General features: G+C 45.7%; 1 protein-coding gene across 1 annotated transcript in view; it reads right to left on the bottom strand.

The window, feature by feature from the left end:
- Nucleotides 1-1,247: 1,247 nt before the first annotated feature.
- The window catches only part of MTHFD1L (methylenetetrahydrofolate dehydrogenase (NADP+ dependent) 1 like), a 185,721-nt gene continuing 165,004 nt past the window's right edge, over nt 1,248-21,964 (bottom strand). Inside the window, exons 27-28 of the mRNA XM_040627959.1 lie at nt 8,096-8,216; nt 1,248-1,620 (exon numbers count right to left, since the gene is read on the bottom strand). Of these exons, the coding sequence (XP_040483893.1) occupies nt 8,127-8,216 (90 nt within the window). The 3' untranslated portion in view covers nt 1,248-1,620; nt 8,096-8,126. The remainder of the gene's footprint in view (nt 1,621-8,095; nt 8,217-21,964) is intronic.

The following is a 21,964-nucleotide window of genomic DNA, read 5'->3' as shown; positions in this document are numbered from 1 at the left end:
CAGAGGAAAATTATGAAAAGTCAAATAACAGAAGGCAACCGCTTAAAAAATGAACTCCTGAGCAAGACCGCTTCCTCGGGACGTCACGTGGAGAACTTTTGTGTGGACCCTTAAGACCTTCAAAGTGTTAGATACGGAAGACACGAGTTGACTGCATGTTTGGAGAAGTGTACTTCCAGATAAAGGACAGGGAGGGGGAGCGCCACACACGCCCTTCAGAACCACCAAGCAGAACCGTTCTTGAGACACAGTCTTGGTGTGGGCAGGCTTTCTTGTCATTGTTTAAATTTATTTTTTAATTTTTAAGATTTTATTTATTTATTTGAGAGAGAGAGCGAGCAAGCAAAAGAGGGTGTAAGTAGGGAGCCTGATGCGGGACTGGATCCCAAGATCCTGAGATCATGACTTGAGCCAAAGGCAGACGCTTAACCAACTGAGCCACCCAGGCGCCTCGAGGCTTTCTAGTTATTAAGCTGTGTTTTGGAACAAATTAAATTATGCATAAAGACACATTATGGGCAGAGCAACTACTGAGCAGGGTCACTGAAGGGTGTAGTGCAAGGGTACGCAGGAAAGATCCGACGGCAAGGTCTCCTGCAGGATGTGCCTGCGGGACATTTAAGATATTTATGGTGACTATTTTACTTATACTGCTTAGAGGACAATCACTTCTTGTTTGCTCCTGAATCCTTGGTTTTGTCTTAACTTTTATATAATTTTATGTTATTGTAGGAAAAAATGGAAACAAAAAAAATGGAAACAAAAAAGGGTCAGCAATTCCCGGGAAGGGGGTCCAGGCCATAGAACATTCTTTCCTATGAATGAAGGGTTGGACAAATGGACAAACATTTGCCAAACACCTGACCTTTAAGAGTAGCTTTCCTTTGCCCTATGGGCCTTGGAGAGCTTAATGGCCATTGAGATTCATTCATTGGGGGAAGAAGGGAGCATCAACCTGTTAGTTTTTAGTAAGAGATGCAAACTTCACAGGCCCTGACAACAGTTCTGGATATAAAATGCACTTTGTTCTCCAGGATATTACAACTCTCCGGCAGTCAGAAGATTTCACAACGGACCAGATATTTCTGTGTGTGTGTGTGTGTGTGTGTGTGTTTCTTTCTTGTTAGATTTCCAAAGCCCTGGTTGTAGACACAATTTTCCAGAAAACTGACGTCAGGTTACAACCCCAGCGTGAACAGTTACCTCTAGAGAGCAGGGAGTTTTATCTGGCATGGAAAACTTGCTGGTTGGTTTTCTAGATACATGTTTATTTGCAGTTCAAAGACAAAATAGAAAACTCCAGAGTGGAAAACGCTACCTTCTAGTTCACACTCTTTTAATCCCTCCGTCCCCATAAAATAAACTTTCTGAAGTGTAAGCAATGGGAAATAATGTAAACTCTGCAGAAACGGAAAATAAATTAGTTTCTTTCAAACTCAGTGGAGGTCCTTTTACCGGACACCGTACTTGGTTGCACACAGAATTCGGACTCGGACTCGAACAAAGACTAAATCTTTGGCCTATTTCCCCGTTTCTCCCGCGTTGCGTAAGAGGCATATTTCAAATTCACTTTCTTCTCCAACAGCAGCAAAAAGGCAAGGAGTAGTCTGTTTCGTGAGCCTGGAAAACAAACACATGTTTCCGGGGGTTTAAGAACAGCTTTTTACCCTGTGGTGTTAAACTGTTAATAGGGCTTTAAAAAGCCGGAGACCGAAAGAAAATTCAAAAGCAGATAAGTGATTCTCTTCACCAGATGAGGCCGGGATCCCAGTTTGGCATCTTTTTACTTCAGAGCAATGGATAATCCGATGCTGCACCGCCCTGTGACCAGGTCCGCACAGACACTGCAGGCAGCGATCTGAACCCCTGCGAAGATCAGGCAGAAATTCCAAAATTCTAAATTTGGGCTCTATGGTCTTAGGGTCCTGCTGAGCGAGAACGTTCAGGATTTTAGATTAGGAGTCCTGTCGCCTCGGATTTCGGTTTCTCTTTCATGGCAGGCACAGAAAGCCAGGTCTGAAAAATGCATTTAGGGCGCGAATGGAAGGGAGGAGGTCTGGCCCTTCTTACTGGTATGAAAGCTTTGTTATTTTCTCTCAAAGAATATTAAGACTCAGACGCTGCTGGAACCTGCCATCTTTTCGAAAGAGAAGTGCTCAAACGACATCTTAGAAAGAACACACAAAGCAAACACCTAAGTTCCAGAAAATACGTGGTCTCCACCGCAGAAGAAATGTAAACGCAGGTGTTGGGCCTTTCGTCTGAATTTATGCATGGAAGAATGTATCTGCGGGGCCAGGAGTCCGAAAGGATGCTTGCTTAGCTTCAGAAGAGAAGACAGTGACGAAGGCAGGGGACCAGGAACTCGGAAGACTCCCCTAGGGTCTGACTCATGTCAGGGAAGCAAACAAAACGGAAGCCCTGCAAGCATAATCATCACCAACAAAAAGGAAATACGTTTGCAGTGAGGAAGGGAGGCATGCTTGGTGCAGACCTTGCTCCCCACTCAGACAGGGGGGCGGCCTCACTTCAGCAGCTCTGCTGCTCCTCCCCCGAGAATCAGGGACTCCTGCGGCAGAAAGGAGGGTAAGGGGGAGAACGGGGGGGCTTCATGGACTGGAAACAACCCAAGGAGGGCAAGTCTGGAAGGACCTTCCAAACTGGAGGTGCGTGGTGGAGGACCAGCTGATGGGCCATGTGACCTTACTATCCAGTGATTTCGTGTTTCTAGGGGCTTAGAGTAGGTGGTTCCATATTTTAAGAAAAGTTAGAGTGTTGGCCAGTAGTACGGAAAGTCTGAAGTCAGATTTTACAAACTGGAAATGCAATAGCTATGGTGAGAATTTAAAAAGGAATCAGCTGTTTATCGTTACCCAGTTATTCAGAAAAAAAAAATTTTCAGAATTTTATGAAGACAGAATATATGAAACATTCTATCTTGGTATGGGACCGATAAGAAATCAAAGCGTGCCCAGACAAGTTTCTTTTCTTCTTTTTTTTGGGGGGGTGGGGGAGAAGACAGAGAGAGAGAGACAGTGTACGAGAGCGGGGAGAGACACAGGAGAGAGAATCTTAAGCAGGTTCCACGCCTAAGGTGGAACTGGACAGAGAGCTCGATCTCAGGACCCTGAGATCATGACCTGAGCCAAAACCCAGTCGGACACTTAACCCACTGAGCCACCCAGGCGCCCCCAAAAAAGTTTCTTTAAAAGGAAGTTAAGAACTTCCCAACTGTTAAGCTTCCAAATATTCCATTTAGTTCCAACTGCGTACCCCAAGGATGGCTCGGGGTGATGCTGACCTTTTTCTCGGAGCATAATGGTGATAGACAGTTTTTGAGCAGTTCCTTGAAAAGACTGTTTCAACGAGCACTGAGTGTTGCATTTAAGTGATGAATCACTGAATTCCACTCCAGAAGCGAATATCGCATTATATGTTCACTAACTGAAACTAAAAAAAAAAAAAAAAAAAGACCGAAAGCACAGAGCCCAGTGCTCCCCTAGGGAGCCCTGAAACCTTGTGGCTTATAACTGGGGATGACAAACTGTGCCCACAGAAGGGCTGCAGGCAGCAACCATACTCGAGATGAATTTATGATGATTAAGTATCATTGAGCATTTCTGCTCTAACCGCAGTTGTTTAGGGAAGAAATGAGCCGGTATTACATTTTTTTGCATGTGAAATTCAAAAAACCACTTGTTTGGTGAGTAACTAACATGTAGAGCAGGACCAGAGGCAAGCTGGTGCTGTAGTCAACGTAAGTGCACACGGGATGGCGTAAGGGAGCGTCTGAATTCTTCAGGCAGCCCGCCAGGCTTCACTGTGTCCGCGTGAAGCCCGCTGAGGCTCAGATATACGATAAAGGTTCAGAATGAGATACCAAAAGGGGAGGGAAAAAAGCAGAACCCCATGTCCTGTGGTCCTCTTCAAACCAGAGACAGAAGCGTAACGTGGCAGGGTCCGTTTCACTGGGACACACAGCGTATTTTAATTCGTTCTGTTCAGGGCCATCCAGAAGAACGAATCGGGCCCTTCTCCTGACAGTAGTGAAGGCACCAGAGGGGAGCCTTGGAAAGAGCAAGAGCTCAAATTCTGGCGACTTCTTGGCATCTCCTGTTCCTATTAAGTCTCAGGCGATTTCCTAGAGGGTGAGGTGAGCAGGAAAGGAGGGGAAGCGGAAGGGGAGAAGCAGTCGTCAGCGGAGTGCGGTCCTCCACGTGGCAGACATCTGCAGCACGTGCGACAAAGAATAATGAGCGTGCTGCTGCGCAGCCGAGTGCACGGAATGATCCAGAGTCTGAACGCTACGGGAGCAGCACAATCAACCAGATATTTCCTCTTTCGATGCCCAAAGTTGGCTGCCGTCCGAATGTTCACATTTTTACTTTTTGGACTTTCACTAGCCACAGACCTTTGACTGTTAGTAGAGGTGGTCCCTGACGGCCGTATGCCATACGTGAGGGCCCAGGAAACAGAGACTGTCTGCGGGATCATTATCCCGAGGAGTCCCCCGGACACCCGGGTGGCTCAGTTGGTTAAGCGTCTGCCTTTGGCTCAGGTCATGATCACAGGGTCCTGGGATCGAGCCCCACACTGGGCTCTCTGCTCAGCGGGGAGCCTGTTTCTCCCTCTCCCTCTGCCGCTCCCCCTGCTTGTGCTCTCTTGCTCTCACATAAATAAATAAAACCTTAAAAAAACCCACAAAAAACCAACCAACCAACCAAACAAAATATATTGAAGAGTCCCTGAGAAGGAATGTTTGCTTTGTACAGAGGTTTCCTCCTGTGACACCAGATCCATTTTCAGTTGTGCAAGCAAGGGTCAAGTGATGGGTTTTGAACCACTGCCCTGCCAGTCTAGAAACGGGACTGGGCAGTTCACACAGTAGAAAGGAGCCTTGCATGAGTGAGTGGGAAGGGAAAATGACATTCAGTGAGAGGCCAGTGAGAGTCAGCCCTATTATACTTTGACAAAAAAGAGTTTGGACGAAGTCACAGCTTTTAACACCCAAATAATTATCTTTTGCTATAAAAAAAAATCACCCGATGATCCCAAAATTATAGGTCTGCTCAAATCACTAGTTACCATCTTCTAGAATGGGGCCGAAGTTCACTCACACTGTGACTGAGATGCGAAGGGCATCCCTTGGTCTGGGCACAAAGGATGGGGTGAGAGAAAGTACGCGGGTCCCGGTGGGAGCCTCGACATTTGTGCTTATCAGCTGTGCCACCTGAGCATGCTGCCGGCCTTCCCGGGCCAGAGTTTTCGTGGCTCCGAAATAAAACTGCTCACCTCGCTGGGCTGATGCCAGCATGACGTGGGACAGGGATGGCAAAGCGACTCGTGCCAGCTATGGAAGGAAGGCAGGGCCGAGCAGTGGAAAGAGCTCTGCGGTCCTGTGGGTCAGGGTCCCTCCTCAGCCACCCCCTCTCAGCGACTGCAGGGGAAGCACCTGCCTCCCAGGGGTGCTGTGCCCACCCACACGAGGTGCTTAGCCCAGTGCCTGGCACACTGACGTGATCTCCGCAGGCCAACATCCTGACCTCCACCCCTTGCTCAACCTTTCAGTAAAATCGGAGGGAACACGAACTTAAGGATTTAAGTGTACGTGATAAGAAAGCTAAGGACGTGTCTCTTGGCGTTACCTGAGTCTTAACTGCAATAATCCAGGTATAATTGGGTTTTTATCACCTTCTTGGAGAACAAATGAAAACGGACCACAAGGCTGGAAAAGTACTATCCATGGGAGATGAAGGATGATACACACTTGTTCTGGGGAAAAGTGACACATGGCAGAAATACAGCATGATGGGTTCTTGACGTGGAACCCACAGTTTTACCCAAAGACCAAAATGACACCATAATCAAGGCTCCTGTTTGTAGGCTTCTTTGTTAAATTAGTCTCCCCGAGTCCATTTTGTGGAGTTTCCTTTTTCAGAACTGACACAGATATGAAACGTGGTTGTGGTTAAAACTAAATACAGCCCCCGCTCCTCAGTGACAAGCACATATAAACAAAACCAGACAACTCCACACCTTGCATTAATGCAATTTCATAGAGGTTTGGTCCCTTGCCTTTCTCAGAATAGCCTAGATCTTCAGCGTTTTAGGAACAAAGACTTACCAAAAAAGAAAACAATCTCCCCATGGTGACTACTGGTCGTGAAACCAACAAAAGCGAGAGTCCTGTATGCTTGGCTCAGGGCCATCGCCCAGGCAACTGGAGAAAAGTGTCTTTAGGTCAAGTGAGTTCATCGGGCAGGCCCACAGTGTGCTGGCAGAAGGGAGGGGTGCTGGGCTAAGGAACAGCAACGGGAGTGAGTGGGGAGACTGCACGGGGCGGGAGGGGGTGTTGGGGAAAAGGAATGTGTTTTGAGACTATGGTGAGGACACGTTTGATACATGGGATGAAGAAAAGCAGCTTCAAGCCTTTACAACTGCTGATGGGGAGTTTTCCAGGCGGCACAATTTGGAGGCTGGTCATTTTTCTTCATGAAGGGAAGTGAGGACAGTAGCCAGCAGGTGTGGCGGGAGTACTGAGGGGGAGACATGAGTAAGACCAGGGACCCCCACTGCGGGCTGCTTAAGGGAGCTCCAAGTTGAGCTCAGCTCCCCTAAACTGTGTGGAACCTGAGAGAGCGCGGGGCCTCATTTCTGCTGCCCTGTCCTTCCTGTGACTCACTGGGCCCTCTGCATTGGAGGATCTGTCCTGTCTCCATGTGTCTTTCCAGTGGTATAAGGGCCACCTGTTGTGCCACAGCTGAGTGTTACAGGTTACACTGTCCCCAAAGACACAGGCGGAAGTCCTGACCCCCAGTACCGAACCTTATTTGGAAATAAGGTCTCTGTAGATGTCATCAAGTTAAGATGAGGTCAATAAGGTGGGCCCTGATTCCATGCGACTGGTGTCCTTACAAGAAGAGACTGCCACGGGAAGACACAGACACACGGGGAGGCTGCTTCGGCCATGGAGGCAGAGACTGAAGCCATGTGGCTTCAGCTGAGGAACAAGGATTATTGGCAGCTCCCAGAAGTGGGGAGGAGGCCAGGAAGGATCCTACCAGAGTCTCAGAGGGGGCATGACTTCGCTGACACCTTGACTATGGATTTCTAGCCTCCCAAACGGTGGGAGAAGACGTCTGCGTTGTTTTGAGCAGTCCCGTTGGGCCTCGCTGTTACGGCAGCCCCAGGGAATGAACACCCCCCGGATTCCTCTGTCACGGGAGTCTAACTCTGTGCCGAGAGCGTGGTGGTAGGAAGGGAGAGTAATGCTTGTACAATGACTGCAGACAGAGCAGTCCCCCCGCATCTGCAGATTCGCTTTCCACGGTTTTCGTTATCCACAATCAGTGTGGTCTGGAAGCAGATGAACCTCCTGACATAGTGTCAAAAGGTCAACAGCAGCCTAAAGCTATGTCACGATGCCTACGTCATTGCCCTCACGTCACCTCATCATGTAGCCATAGTCATTTTATCGTCTCACATCATCACATGAAGAAGGGTGAGTGCAGGACAATAAGGTATTTTGAGAGAGGGAGACAGAAAGAGCACATTCATATAACTTTGATAACAGCATTTTGTTATGATTATTCTCTTTTATTAGCAGCTATTGTTGTCAATCTCTTACTGTGCCTAATCTGTAAATGAAACTTTATCATATGCATGTACGTACGGGGAAAACCATAGTATACCTGGTGTTCAGTACGGTACCCCCGTGAATAAGGAGGGACACTATTAGCTTTCCTCAACCCCAGGACCCTGGGATCATCACCTGAGCCAAAGGCAGATGCTTAACCACTGGAGCCACCCAGGCGCCCCCCACAAGATTCCTTTTTGGTGGCAAGAGATGTCTTAAACAAATCTATATTCGGAGGGGACATGACTTGACTTTCACTGGACAGGAGCCCATCTAACTGCATACCCACACCTAGGAGTGACCCAAGCCACGGGCTCTTATTACGTAGGAATTCATAGTAACCAAGTCAGGAAATTACTTCTCACACCATGTTTTGTAGTACGTATTAAAATCAAAACAAAATGAAACTAAAAAATATTTGGGGGCAGGGGAGAAAAAGTAGAAAACACAGCAGCCTACCTGAATTGGGTCCTGCGGAAGTCAGGTTCATTTAGAACAAGCCTTTGACTTGCTCAGTTTCTGTATCAAGATCTATATCATAGAAGCAGGGCCGGGTGGGCAGTCCGGGCATGGTGCTCATCTAGAGGAGAAAACAGAGTATGGTCTATTAGCAGATGCTGCGAAGTGATCACTGAACATGGTACATCTAATGACCAGAACTATCTGCATTATTCAGTGCAGCCTCCCGTAACTTTAGGTCCTATATACCTGCAGCTCTTTAAATTCGCCATCTGCTATTTCAATCTTTGTAGGAAATGAAATAGAAAAGGCAGATGTCAGCTTCCTGGAAACGGAGACCACTTACCTTCCCCCACGGCCCCACGGCACATCGTCGCTCCGAGACTGATTTTCAAACCCTTTCTTTCTAAATCACATCCTTAAAAAAGTTGAGTCCCTTTGGTTGCGGGGAACAGTGGGGGTGGGTGAAGTGAACAACAGCCTCCTCCTCACCCCCAAGACACGTTTTTGTAAAATCTACAAGTCTCGGAGGACGGTGTGGACACAGCTGCTCTACCCGCCGTGAGAACAGTAACTGCTGTTGATGACGCACCAGACGCTGGGCCAAGTTTCCCTTCTTTGGCCCTCCTGACAACCCTGTGAGGTGGGTACTTTTATTGTCCCCATGCTACGAGGAAGGACACGGAGGTTTACGGAGGTTAAGCCACTTGCCCAAGGTCACACGGGTAATAAGTAGCAACATGGGAAATTGGACTCCAGGCCTATAACCTCAAATGACTCACTTCACCACCACCACGACCTCTGGGGCACTCTGGGTTTATGGGTTTTACACGGATAACTTAATTACGTCCCCCGCCACCCCGAGAGGTAGGTACTAATTTCAGCTCCACTTTCTGGATAGGACAGAGGGCATTCAGGCACAAAGGCATGTATGTGCTCGAGGACATCCAGCAAGTTGGTGGGGGAGACAGGATTCAAACCAGGCCCCTCCTCGCTGCTTTGCTACAGTGTGTCCAGATCAGAGTTCATCAAAGTGCGTCTCTGCCCACTTGCACCAGAAACCCTTGGTATCCTGGGGGAACTGCTGATTCCCCTGGTGACACACACACTAAAACACGGTCTAGGACCTACATGGTGAGGCTCCTGGATGACCTACTCCTTATTGATTATCTTAGTATTTCCTACTCTGCTTTAATATTGCACTTTTCACAAAAAGGATGCTCGTAAAGCAATGTTGCATGCAATTGTTTGGAGGAAAGACACGTGGGACTGTGCTTAGCTTCGCTCTTCGAGGATTAAGTGCTGTGTCTTGCAAAACTCCTGCCTGCCCTGGCCTGAGAACAGTCTAGTGAGATGAGGCTGTGAAATACAGCTCCAGGGTTCACCCACTTCTTCCCACCCGGCAACAGAGCTCAGCTCTTTCACTTGCTTCTACACTGACTTGGCATTTCCTCCTCTGCCATGTCCCCCCCTCACCCCCCACCCCTGTCCGCATCTGCTCCTACACGGGTCTGTGGGCCAGGAGCGTCGACATCACTGGGAGCCTGTTTGAAATCTCAAATCTCAGAACCTGTCTCGGGCCTGCTGAGTCAGAATCTGCAATTTGAGCAACTCCCATGGGATTCATGGGCTCACGACCATTTGAGAAGCGCCGCCTGGACACTGTGGCCGAGAAGGGGGCCCCGCCTGGTGGAAGCGGTGAGGAGGAAGGGGACAGGAAAGCCCGCTGCACCCCTGACAGCCGTACTTCTCCCTCCGTCTGGAGCAGCCGGTGGCGGACATCCATGCACCCGTTGGCCTCAGTAACCACCTGCTCCCCGAGAGGGTGGTGGGGGGCCATGGAGCGCGCTCTCCATGTGGCTGAATGCATGGCCACGGTGACGCACGGCGGCTAGCTCCTGTCTTGCTAACTGCACAGGACTGTACTTCAGGTATATTAAGGGCTAAAAAGGCTTCTGCCCAGAATATAGCTACCATTTGTAACATGTCTTGGAGAAAATGTGCTCCGTTCCAAACAATTAACTACAAATAAAGGTTCCGCAGACAGCCTGCCTGGAGGGGGGGGGGGACGACATCCTGTCTTTTCAAACTTTACTTAGGTAACGGCTAGGTATCCTTGTTAAGTTTCTGTTCCTAGCAGAGCAGTGACATTTTTCTCTGGTTACTACAGCGGCTGCACATATCGGAGGGACCCCAGAAAGAAACCCACGCTTACTCTTCTAGCACTGTGATGCCAAACACAAAGGCCACTGGTCGCAACTGTTGCTATTTTTTGTCAGTTGCCTTGTACCACTCACAGCAGGTACTCTGTAGCCGTTTTCCTAACTGCATTCTGACGTGGGCACTTGAAGATGCCTTCATAATGCGCGTGGGGGTGTGGATTTGGAAAAGGAAACCAGCATTTTATAGTCGAAGAAATGAATGATTATATTCAGCCACAGCCCCCAACCCTTGAATCAACTCTGGAGGTCGAAGCCACATTGAGTCGTAAGAACGTTACCCAGACTTTGCTGCTTTGGAAGGGTCCGCCCTCTTGGCCCCCGAGCAGACTTCCGTGGGAGGCAGGCCTACACTCACACACGGTGACAAGGCCCAGAAGAGCCCTGTGCATCTCGGCCCATCCGACCAAAGCCGCAGTGGCGGCTTCTATTGTAGACAACTCCACTGGCTGCTTGTTTATGCTATTTTCCTTGACATGAAAATTCAACACTTCATCATTAACTTTTTTAGCTGATGCAGGACAGAGGCTGACAAAGGTAGAGTGTGGTTCATGTCGTTCTTGGAGCTGGTCTACTGGCTGCAGTGAAGCCAAGCATGGATCTTTCGGTCATTCTGATGCTTTCAGAGCAAAACTGGGAACTAAAAGGAGCCAAGATATTAAAGGCAGGGAGGTGTGACATGTGTTTCCTCTATTTTTGACCCATTTCTCCCAAATGGGGGAAAATAAGTTCAATCAGAAGACTCCCATGTTCCTTTCCAATTATGCAATTGTCACTTCCAAGATCAGAACCAGCAACAGCAGACAGGAAAGCACACGGAGTCTGAAGAGCCAAGGGACTTCCTGCCCTGAGGACAAAGAGCTATCCCCCAGTAAATCTACTTTTAAAATAAAAGTTCTCCTGCTGAGCAGACACAATATGGAATTATGTTAACAAGACCTAATACGCTCACATCAAATTCTCTCCCAATAAAAAACTCTGTTATCATAGGATTGTGGCCCCAGACAAGAGTCAGAACTGCACTATGGGAAAGAAAGAATCTGGACAGCCCTTGGGAATTGACCTCTGGCCTCACGCCTGGGGTCAGAGGTGATCTGTGTTGACTTTGTTTGTGTGTCCTCTAAGAAGGCCCCCTGCTTAAAATAACAGGGGAGCTACTAAATTGTACTTACTTGTCACGCTGCATTAATGGATTCTTTTACAAAGGTTGAAAAACATGGGCTTTTGCCCTTCACGACCCCAATTTTAACTACAACGAATCTTCCGAATCTTTACTGATTTCGGATTAAGCTTACTTTGGAGAAACGATGAATTCTATGATATAAACATACATTAAACCTAGTTAAAGAGAAAATACCCATATACTTAAAAGTAGTCATTGTAAGTAAAAGAATATTCTCAGCACGAGTAGAAAAATTACTAAAAATTCTGTTTCTTAAAGTGACAGAATCATAATTTCTACTTAACCAAACTATCGTTGTAGTTTTCTTGTATTTGTGCAATTTTTTGACTTCTCCTTAAATCTACTACTTTTCATACTGAACAAATCATCTGGTTTTATTTTGGTTCAGAAACAAGCATTTTTACTCACAACTATTTTATTCTCGCAGCTCATGACCTGAGGTGAAATCCCTTCTACACACTACTTCCCTCCCTCCAAAAGACGACGGAGCACAGTTGATTATATCATCTTGGTTCAAAATTTTAAGTTGAAAAAGGCTGCAACGGTTAACTACATTATGATGTAACTTAAATAAAAAGGTTCTTATGAAATAACAACTCAAAAATGTAAATTCCTTATTAAGCCAAAGTATTTTCTGAGTTGTAACACTAGTGTCCATGGCTTCTCAGCCTTTTGGCTAAGATCAAGCTTAAATACCATGTCTGGCAATATGAGGCCTCAATAAATGCTTTTTAAAATAGATGAGTAAAAATGGAGAAGAATTAGGAAATTAGGATAATTAGTGAAGTAGGAAACAAACAAAAAGAAACTTTCTTGAGGATGAGGCTCCTTCTTTGTTTCTTCCTTTCTTCTTTTAATGTGAAATAAGCTACTCCAAGATGATGGGTAAGGAAGAATGGCCAAGTGTAGACGTCCAGTGATGGAGACAGAGGGATATGAAAAATCATTCTAATAAAAACAGATATTGCTGCTACCACTGGAATTTCCATTTGCCCGACTTAGCGGAGATGGATGTTCTGGGATTTTTTCCTGGGCAGTTAGGTAACATTCACCTGCAGAGCTTGTGACCACATTCCAACAGTGATCTCTGTTGAGTAGCTAGCGATACTCCGAGAGAGTGGGGGTGCGTCTGCTAGAGCGCACTAATCTTTCCTGGTGGCCGATACGGACCTATTCCTGTGTGAAGGGATGTGGTGATGTTTCATTCAACTCAGCAACCTCTGCTGAGGGCTCACTATGGGGACAGCAAGGTGACCATGACCTGGTCCCCGCTTCCAGATGGACAGACCAATAAAGCAGACCATTGGGCTATTCGGACCAAGTCACTTTAGTTATAGTTAAAAAAAAATTTTTTTCATTCTATGATTTTTATATAAAAAAGAATCTCTGCAATAAATTCTTACCTTATGACTTTCTAAGATGTAAGTCAAGTTCGATTACTATAAACAGTACCATATTGTGCTCACATATCGTGCCAGTATTACATAGCTGAAATTATTCTGATTTATGTCAATCGCCTTGAATGAAAGAATGAGCAAGCACAGTTATTTTTCTCGTCTTTTGTGAGGGATGGTTATCATTTTCTTTTAGTGGTAGGAAGCTAGTCCCTAACTAACTTTTCTTTCTGTTTTTAAAAATCTACTAAAAAACATATTTTATTTTTTATTTTTATTTATTTTTTTAGATTTTATTTGTTTGAGAGAGAGAGAGACAGCCAGCGAGAGAGGGAACACAAGCAGGGGGAGTGGGAGAGGAAGAAGCAAGTGCCCAGCGGAGCAGGGAGCCCAATGCGGGGCTCGATCCCAGGACCCCAGGATCACGCCCTGAGCCAAAGGCAGATGCTTAACGACTGAGCCACCCAGGCGCCCCTAAAAAACATATTTAAACATAAAATTAAAAAACAGTAGAAGTAAAAGGCAAAGTCCTCCTGTCCTTACATGCTTCCCAGATGGAAGCCCTGAAAATAATTTCTTGTGTCAACTCCTGGATAACTTTGTCTTCCTATTCAAGCCATGTGTCTTTATAATGTATACTTCTATCATTTTGTATTGAAATGGGATAATTCCACATGGACAATTCTGAAATTTGATTTTCAGGGAGATTAACATAGAAAAGAGGTAACTGGTAAAATCCCCCCTAAACAAGGGAGGTCCGAGTTGTCCCTAACACATTCTATGTGCAAAGTCCATGGGCCTGCCTTTTGGAAAAGGAGAGATGGCAGGAGTCCTTTCGGAAACAAGATAAATGTGATGCAGGGTCTGACTGACCAGACATGCACAAAGGAAATGAAGAAATTCTGCAAAATTTTTTGTGGTGCCTCAACCATCAGCTAAAAAATTCACAAGTTACAAAGGACTAACGGTTTTGAGTTGAAAGACTTTGAGAAGCCTCCTCCACTCCAGCATTTTTTTATTTGTTCTGATTGTAAGGATGGTCCTCCTTCATCAGCTTTCACCTGTGGTTATCGGGAACGCCCTTGCGCTGGCTTGCTCGGTAAGACAATGTCCTTCCAGCCCCCGTGCCTGGAAGCTCAGAGGTGGCACACGGAAGGCTTGGCTGGGTCCTGCACCCCCGTCGTTTCTCTCTGCTGTCCTTTGGGTGTTGGCTTCTTGCTGTGTGGGTAGCTCGAGGCCAAAGACTCAAACCCTAAGACATCTAGTGCAGGTTTGTTCGTTTTTTTCCTGGATTCCTTCCTTTTTTTTTTTAAATAAAGATTTTTTAATTTATTTATGTGACAGAGAGACAGCCAGCGAGAGAGGGAACACAAGCAGGGGGAGTGGAGAGGAAGAAGCAGGCTCCCAGCAGAGGAGCCCGACGTGGGACTCGGTCCCGGAACGCCGGGATCACGCCCTGAGCCGAAGGCAGACGCTTAACGACTGCGCCACCCAGGCGCCCCTGGATTCCTTTCTTTTATTTATCAATTTTCAAATTAATAACTTGGTGCCCTGACAACTCCAATGGTAACCCCTCTGATGCTATGCATATCAGCACTTAACACGCCCTGTAGCCCATGTACTTCCTACAACCCTACAAGACCGGTGTTACCTTGCTGCCATTATCCCCATTCTGCGCATTAGGAAAACAAGATGTGGAAACGCATAATAATGTGCCTCAAATCACACAGCCCAGACCTGGTGGAGCTGGAATTCAAACGCAGTGTGACTCCCGAGTCTGGCCCTAACCACCACCGCGGAGCGCGATGCCCCCCTTCTATCATGGCATTGAGTTCATCGCCCCTTGGTGGCAGCAGGTGCGCTGGAGCCCCACAGGGGCCAGAGGTCGCCCCCCCAACGCTGGAACCACACCAAGAAAAGCTGTGAACCACTGTCGTGATGGAAATCGACCCGTCCTCTCCGGCTACTGATTTCTCAGCTACAGCATTCAGGTAAATAAATTTACATGGGTGTGTAAAGTAAACTCAGTTACTTTACAACTTTAGCCTGGATTCCTTTTAAACTATAACACTTATTTAAGGACATGTTTACACGGCTTAGGCTTGGGGTAGTATCTTTCCAAAGTACATCTTAAAAATCTATTCAGAGCAGTTAGTGAGTAAATCATACCCTATGACTGTTTGAAAAAAAATCTCCAAAATGATACACATACGATAACTCCAAGAGTTTTTTTTTTTCTTAAAAATAACAGGCTTGCTACTCTTTTTTACTCCTCTCTGAAAAGTGTAAATACCACTATTCACTGAAATAAATCAAGAGCCACATCAATTTTTACTTAAAAATTTCAGGGTAACTATTTCATAACTATGTTTGGAACTTGCTCTGGCGACTAATTTTAGCGGGATGGCAAAATCTAAAATAGAAAAATCTAAAACACTGCTACCGTGGATCAACCACTTGGTTTCTCTGTCACTTACAGACTTTGTTTTTATTAATTTCCAGCAAGATCCATGAAAGCCACACTTACACAGGGGCAGCAATGGGCTCTAGGCACTTGTGTGGCCTTCCCTGGGGCCCACGAGGCTGGGGATCGCCAGTGCAAAGGCTCTCAGAGAGCGTCCGGTGAGCAACAGTAACCCGGTCAAGACTGTGGTGTGGTGGGAAGGGCTCCACGCCTGGAGGACCTGTGTGTTCTTGATAAGTGACTTCCCTGAGCCTTGGTTCTTTACCTGGAAATACAGTCTGAATATCAAAATATCTACATTATAGGGTCTAGTTCAAAGCTCAAATGAGATAAAGAAAGGACCCTAGTTTACTGCTTCCTACATAATCGATGTTACTTTCGTTTTATTACAGATTGGACAACCATAATCCTCTCTCGAAATGAGTGTGTTGTAAGTTATTTATTGTAGACATGGGAAAAGGAAATTTGAAAATAATTCTGACCTAGGACAAATTACAGATTTCTTTTCTAAGAAAAAAATGTTCAGTGGTTTGGCAAGATTTCCCCCTAACTTTTCTGGCCCTACAAACAATTTTGAACGCCAGGCTTTCTGGTCTTGCTGCTTACACTAATCAAATCTGAAGCTAACCCCACAGCAGTCCAGCCCTAAAGAACTCGAGCAAACAGAGACTGCTCTTATTGAGGACAAATCTTCTTTTCAAGGAGAAGCCTCTAGAAGCGTGATGATGACCGGAGAGCAGGCGTGACTCTAACCTGAGCTGGGCGGGGAGGGAGTGAAGGCCCCTGTGTCCGTGGGGGCGGGGGCACATTTGGTCATCAGCCAGCTGACCGACAAGTGGCAAGCCGCGAGAACCTCCAGCAGCGCTGGCGAAACAAACCAACTGAATAATGCTTCACTGGTTGGAAACTCGATATCAAGTAATCAAATTCTGGTTTCTGAGAAGCTCGTCATCTGACAATTAACCATGATGTTCTGGGCATGGGTTCCATCCCAAGGTCCTAATGGCAATTAAATCATTATTCTGTAACCCATTTAAAGGGGAGAGAAGAGGCAGGGGAAGGGGAGAACAGGAAGGAGGAAGGCAGGCGTGGGGGATGAAAACTGCTCTTACTTAGCTGATCTGGTCTTTCTCCCCAAGGAGCTTGTGCAGAGACGGAGCTGCCCCGTCATTTAGTCTTTCCCTTTTGTCTCCGCCCCGGACGGCCCCTCCGACCCCTGCAAAGCTCCTCCGCAGGGATAATAAGCTCCTGCAGCAGGAAAACACAAGATGGACGGAAACGGTATCCAGTTCTTTCACGTCCCCTTCACGCTGCTCTTGGGACAGAGGCAGAGTGGTGGTCTGGGGAGCCCGCCGGGAGGAGGAGAGGGGTGGGAGCTGCCTCCCCCAAGTCTCTAGCTTGCCACCTAATTTAACTATTTTATTTTATTTATTTATTTTTAAAGATTTTATTTATTCGAGAGAGAGAGAACAGAGAGAGTGAGAGAGACAGAGCATGAGCTGGGGGGGGGGTGCAGAGGGAGGAGGTGAAGCCGACCCTCCGCTGAGCAGGAAGCCTGATGCAGGACTCGATCCCAGGACCCTGGGGAGACGCTAAGTGACTGAGCCACCCAGGCGCCCCTAATTTAACTATTTTAAATACTAGAGTTCTACTTTGTTCTGCCATTTTTTGGGTAAGATGGTTCAGATCAGATGCTGGCGGGAGGGCTCAGGACCTCAGATGGGGTCTCTGTAAGCATGTGATGGACTGAATTGTGCCCCCCACCCCCATCCATGGGCCGAAGGCCTCCGCTCTGATAGTACTCGCTGGAGCTGGGGCTTTGAGTAAATGAGGTCCCGACAGTGGGGGGCCCTGATCCATTAGGACTGGTGTCCCTGTAAGAGGAAGAGACTCCAGAGACGCATATACACATGGGAAGGCTCTGTGAGGACGAGGCTACCCGAAAGCCAAGGAGAGGGGCCTCAGGAGAAACCAGCCCTTCAGACGTCTTGGTCTTGGACTTCTGGCCTCCAAAGCTGGGAGGAAATAACTCCTGTTGCTCAGGCCCCCTGGCCTGTGATACTTTGTGGTGGTGGCCCAAGCGAACGGACACACCGTGCTTATGGGGGTAATTCCTTCCCTCGACACACTCGCCTGCAGATCAACAGAACATGTTTCTCTTCTGTCGCTTTCCCCAGCTCCTGGACTGAAAGAGTCCTAACTCTGCTACTCGCCAAGCCTTCTTTAAACAGAACCTTTTTTTGCATCGCAAAGCCAGACGATAATTACAAGACTGCGCTGGCACAGGCCCTGCCCAGGCGGGGCACAGGCAGCCGCCCCTCCTGGATTTCTCCCCTCCCTCTTCACCCCTGATCCCCGGGGCCTCTAACACTTCGGGGGCACAGCAGCTGCCCCGACCTGATTCCTCTGGGTTAGCGCCGTAGAAGAAACAGAACCCTGTGGACCACTTATCTGCATCATTCACCGTTCACGGCCCTCCCCCTTCTGTTTCTCACACACATATAGAATACATTAAAAAACAAGGCAAAACACTGAGAGAGCAAGATGACCGATTCTCTTTGTTTAAATTTATTTCTCATCAAAGTAAATCATGTACGTGGCTTGAAAAGTCACGTGGTTCCCCAAGGAGTCCTGTATGAGGGGACAGTTCGCTGTCTGCCCCTGCCCGCCGGCCCCCAACGGCATTCCCACTCCATAGAGGAAGAGTCTCCCCACTCCCAGCTTGGCTTTTTCCTGTTCCCTGCTCTGGATTTTGCAACGTTCAGTACTTATCTGTTGGCTTTCTACTACAGAAGATGAGGATTGAGTTCTGTTACAGCCGACCACTCACACTCCTCTTTCCATCTCTCAAAGGAACACCCATCATTACCCTTGTTAGGTCAGGGTTTATTGGACTCAGAGCGAGGCCATCATACACATTCTGAACACGTTGCCATTCTGGTGCAGCTCCTGCCTGTCCTAGAGTTAGAAACTGTCTCGCATGGTCATTAACTCAGCTTGCTGTGTGCCCACCATTCAGGCACCAGCACCCTAGGACAGAACTCCAGGACCGCCTTCCTGTGGCCAAGCATGACATGAGCCTCCCTTGCAGCCTGCCAGTGCCCTTCGTGGCCCTTCCTGCAGGCCAGTGAAAGAACCGTCTGGTGGAATCTCTCTGCCATGATCCTGGGGATTGCCTTCTAGTCCTTTCTATTGTCTGCTTCCATTTGCTGAACACACATTGTGGTAGATACACCCTTGGATGACTTCTAGGAACTGCTTCTTCATGGTGAGACCTGTGGCTTGCCTTTAACCAAGAGAATATGGTGGAGGTGCTGGGATGGCACTTTGCCTACGCCCCTGCTGGCTTTCAGGAGGTACCATGTTATGAACGGGCTACGAAGGCCTCAAGAACCACATGTAGCCTCCAGCTGATGGCAGCGAAGAGCTGGGCCCTCAGTCCTACAACCACAAGGAACTTAAATCTGCCAACAACACTGTGAGCGTGAAGAGGAGCGCTAGTCTCGGATGACACCACAGTCCCAGCTGAAACCACTACTGTGGCCTGAAGGAGAAATCTTCGCTACTCTGTATGTACCTGGACTCCTGATCCATGACAACCGTGACATAACAAATGTGTATTGTTTTCAGTTGCTAAATTTGTGGGACTTTGTTACACAGCACAGAAAATAGAAAATCAATACATGTATCTTTCTCTTTTGAACACCTTTTCTCTTATATTTTTTTACTTGCTGCAACTTTTATTTTATTATTATTATTTTCTTATTAGAGAGAGAGTGTGTGTGCACGTGTGCACAGGGCGGGGATGGTGAGGGGCAGAGGGAGAGGGGGAGAGAGAATCACGAGCAGGCTCCATGCTCAGCATGGAGCCCAATGAAGGGCTCGATCCCATGACCCTGAGATCATGACCTGAGCTGAAATCAAGAGTTGAACGCTTTACTGACTGAGCCACCTAGGTGTCCCGCTGTAAACTTTATTTTAAAAACTGCATTATTTAGTAACTTGGCATACAATAAGCTGTACACGTTCAAGGATAAAGTTCACTGTATGCTATTGCAAAGCAAGCTGCTATAAGCATTTATACACAGATCTTTATATGGGTATGGATATGTTTCATTTCTTTTGAGTAAATAATTAGGAAAGGAATTTTATTTATTTTTTGGTTATACGGTAGGTATGTTTAACTTTAATAAAAACTACCAATTTATTTTCTAAAGGGGTAGAGCTCTCATGCATTCCTTCCAGCAGCCTAGGAGAGTTACAGTTGTGCCACATCCTCACCGATATTTGGTATCATTAATTTCAGATGTAATGTTCAATCATTCATCAGTTGCATATAACACCCAGTGCTCATCACATCATGTGCCCTCCTTCCTATCCATCACCCAGTTACCCCATTCCCCCCCCACCTCCCCTCCAGCAATGCTCAGTTTGTTTCCTATAGTTAAGAGTCTTTTACGGTTTGTCTCCCTCTCTGATTTCTTCTCATTCAGTTTTCCCTTCCTCCTCCTATATAGTCAGTCTCTTTAATTTTAGATATTCTAATAACCATGAACTGGTATCTCCCTGGGGCTTTCATGTGCATTTCCCTAATTTTCATGTGCTCATTACCCATATATTTTCCTGGGTGAAGTATCCATTCAAATCTTTTATTCATTTTTTAAAGGAGTTGTTTGATTTCTCATTATAGGGTTTTGAGAGTTAGTTCTATATTCTGGATACAAGCCCTTATCAGATGGATGATTTGCAAATGTTTTCTCCCCTTTGTGGCTTATTTAGTTTCCAAATATTTGGGGTTTTTCCAGATGTCTTTCAGTGTCAATGTCATTTTTTTTTTCAGTGTTGATTTCTAATTTAATTCCATTGAGAACCTATTTAGTATGATTTGAATCCTTTAAAATTTATTGACACTTAACTTGTGGCACAGAATACGATCTATCTTGGCAAATATTCTGTGTGTGTTTGAAAACAATGTGTATTCTGTTGTTAGGGTGTTTTACTAATGTTGGCTAGGTCATGTTGGACTGTAGTATTGCCCAGGTCCTCTATATCCTTATTGATTTTCTGTTTATTTGTTCTGAGGGGTTTTAAAATCTCTGACTATATTTGTGGCTTTGTCTATTTTCCCTTACAGTTTTGCTCCATGTGTTGAAGATTTGTTATTAGATACACAAACACATAGGATTATTATGTTCTGCTAATGAAATGGCCCTTTTACAATTATGAAACCACCCTTAATATCCTTGGTCAGGTTCTTTGCTCTAGTTCTGTTTTGATACACTCTAGTTTTCTTTTGATTGCTGTTAGCATTTTCCCAGCCCTTTTTCTTTCTAAACTACTTGTCTTTACATTTAATGTGGGTTTCTTGTTATATAGTTGAGACTTGCCTTTGTAGTCAATCTGCCAACTCTCTGTCATTTAGACCATTTATATTTAATGTGATTATTGATATAGTTGGGTTTAAATCTACTATCTTATAATTCTTTTTCTCTTCGTCCATGGGCTCTTTGTTCCTTGTCTCCTCTTCCTCTGCCTTCTTTGGATTGAGTATTTTTAATGATTTCATTTTCTTTCTTGGTTGGCTTATTAACTCCAACTCTTTGCTATATTATTTTAGTGGTTTCCTTAGTGTTTATGCTGCACACATTTAATTTTTCACAATGTACCATCGAGTGATATTATTCTACTTCACATAGAGACCTGGTGCTATTGTGGTCATATATTTTGCTTCTATATATTTTATAAACCCGACATTTCTATTATTTTTGTTTTATATAGTCATTTATCTTTCAAAGAGACTTAAATACTAAGAACAGAAGTCTTTATGTTTACCCATGTGGTTACTATTTCTGGTGCTCTTCAGCCCTTTGAGTAAATCCAGGTTCCTGTCTGGTCTAATTTTCATTCTGTCTGAAGGACTTCTTTTAGTATCTCTTATACTTCAGGTTGGCTGGTGATCAATTCTTTCAGCTTTTGCTTGTCTAATAAAGGTCCTTATTTCACCATAGTATTTGAAAGACATTTTAACTGGGTAAGGAAATCTAGGATGAGAATTTTCCTTCACTACTTTAAAGACGTCACCACCGCACTGTCTTCCGGTCTGCATTTTTTTCTGAAGAGAAACCAGCTGTCAATTTATCTTTCTTCCTCTGTACATAATGTGTCTTTTATCCATTGCTTATTTTTATGATTTTCTCTTTATCATTGGCCCTAAGCAATTTTTTATATTAAAAATATTTTTTATTGAGGTATAATTGCTCTATAACTTAATATTAGTTTCAGGTGCGCAACATAATGGTTTGATATTTGTGCATATTGAGAAAAGATCACCACAGAGTCCAGTTAACATCTGTCACCGTGCATAGTTACAAAATATTTTTTCTTGTGATGAGAACTTTCAAGATCTATTCTCTTCTCAATGTTCAAATGTGAAATACAGTATTAATTATACTCACCATGTTATACATAACATCCCTTGACATTACCTTTTTTATAACTGGAAATTTGTACCTTTCCACCCCCTTCACCCTTTAAGGAATTTGATTAAGATGTGCCTTGATGTAATTTTCTTCATGTTTCTTGTACTTCGGGTTTGCTCAACATCTCAGA

Source organism: Ursus maritimus, unplaced genomic scaffold (assembly GCF_017311325.1).
Source record: "Ursus maritimus isolate PB19 unplaced genomic scaffold, ASM1731132v1 scaffold_13, whole genome shotgun sequence".
NCBI lineage: Eukaryota > Metazoa > Chordata > Mammalia > Carnivora > Ursidae > Ursus > Ursus maritimus.
The sequence above is the reverse complement of the archived record's forward strand: the minus strand, read 5'-3'. Positions and strand labels throughout refer to the sequence as shown.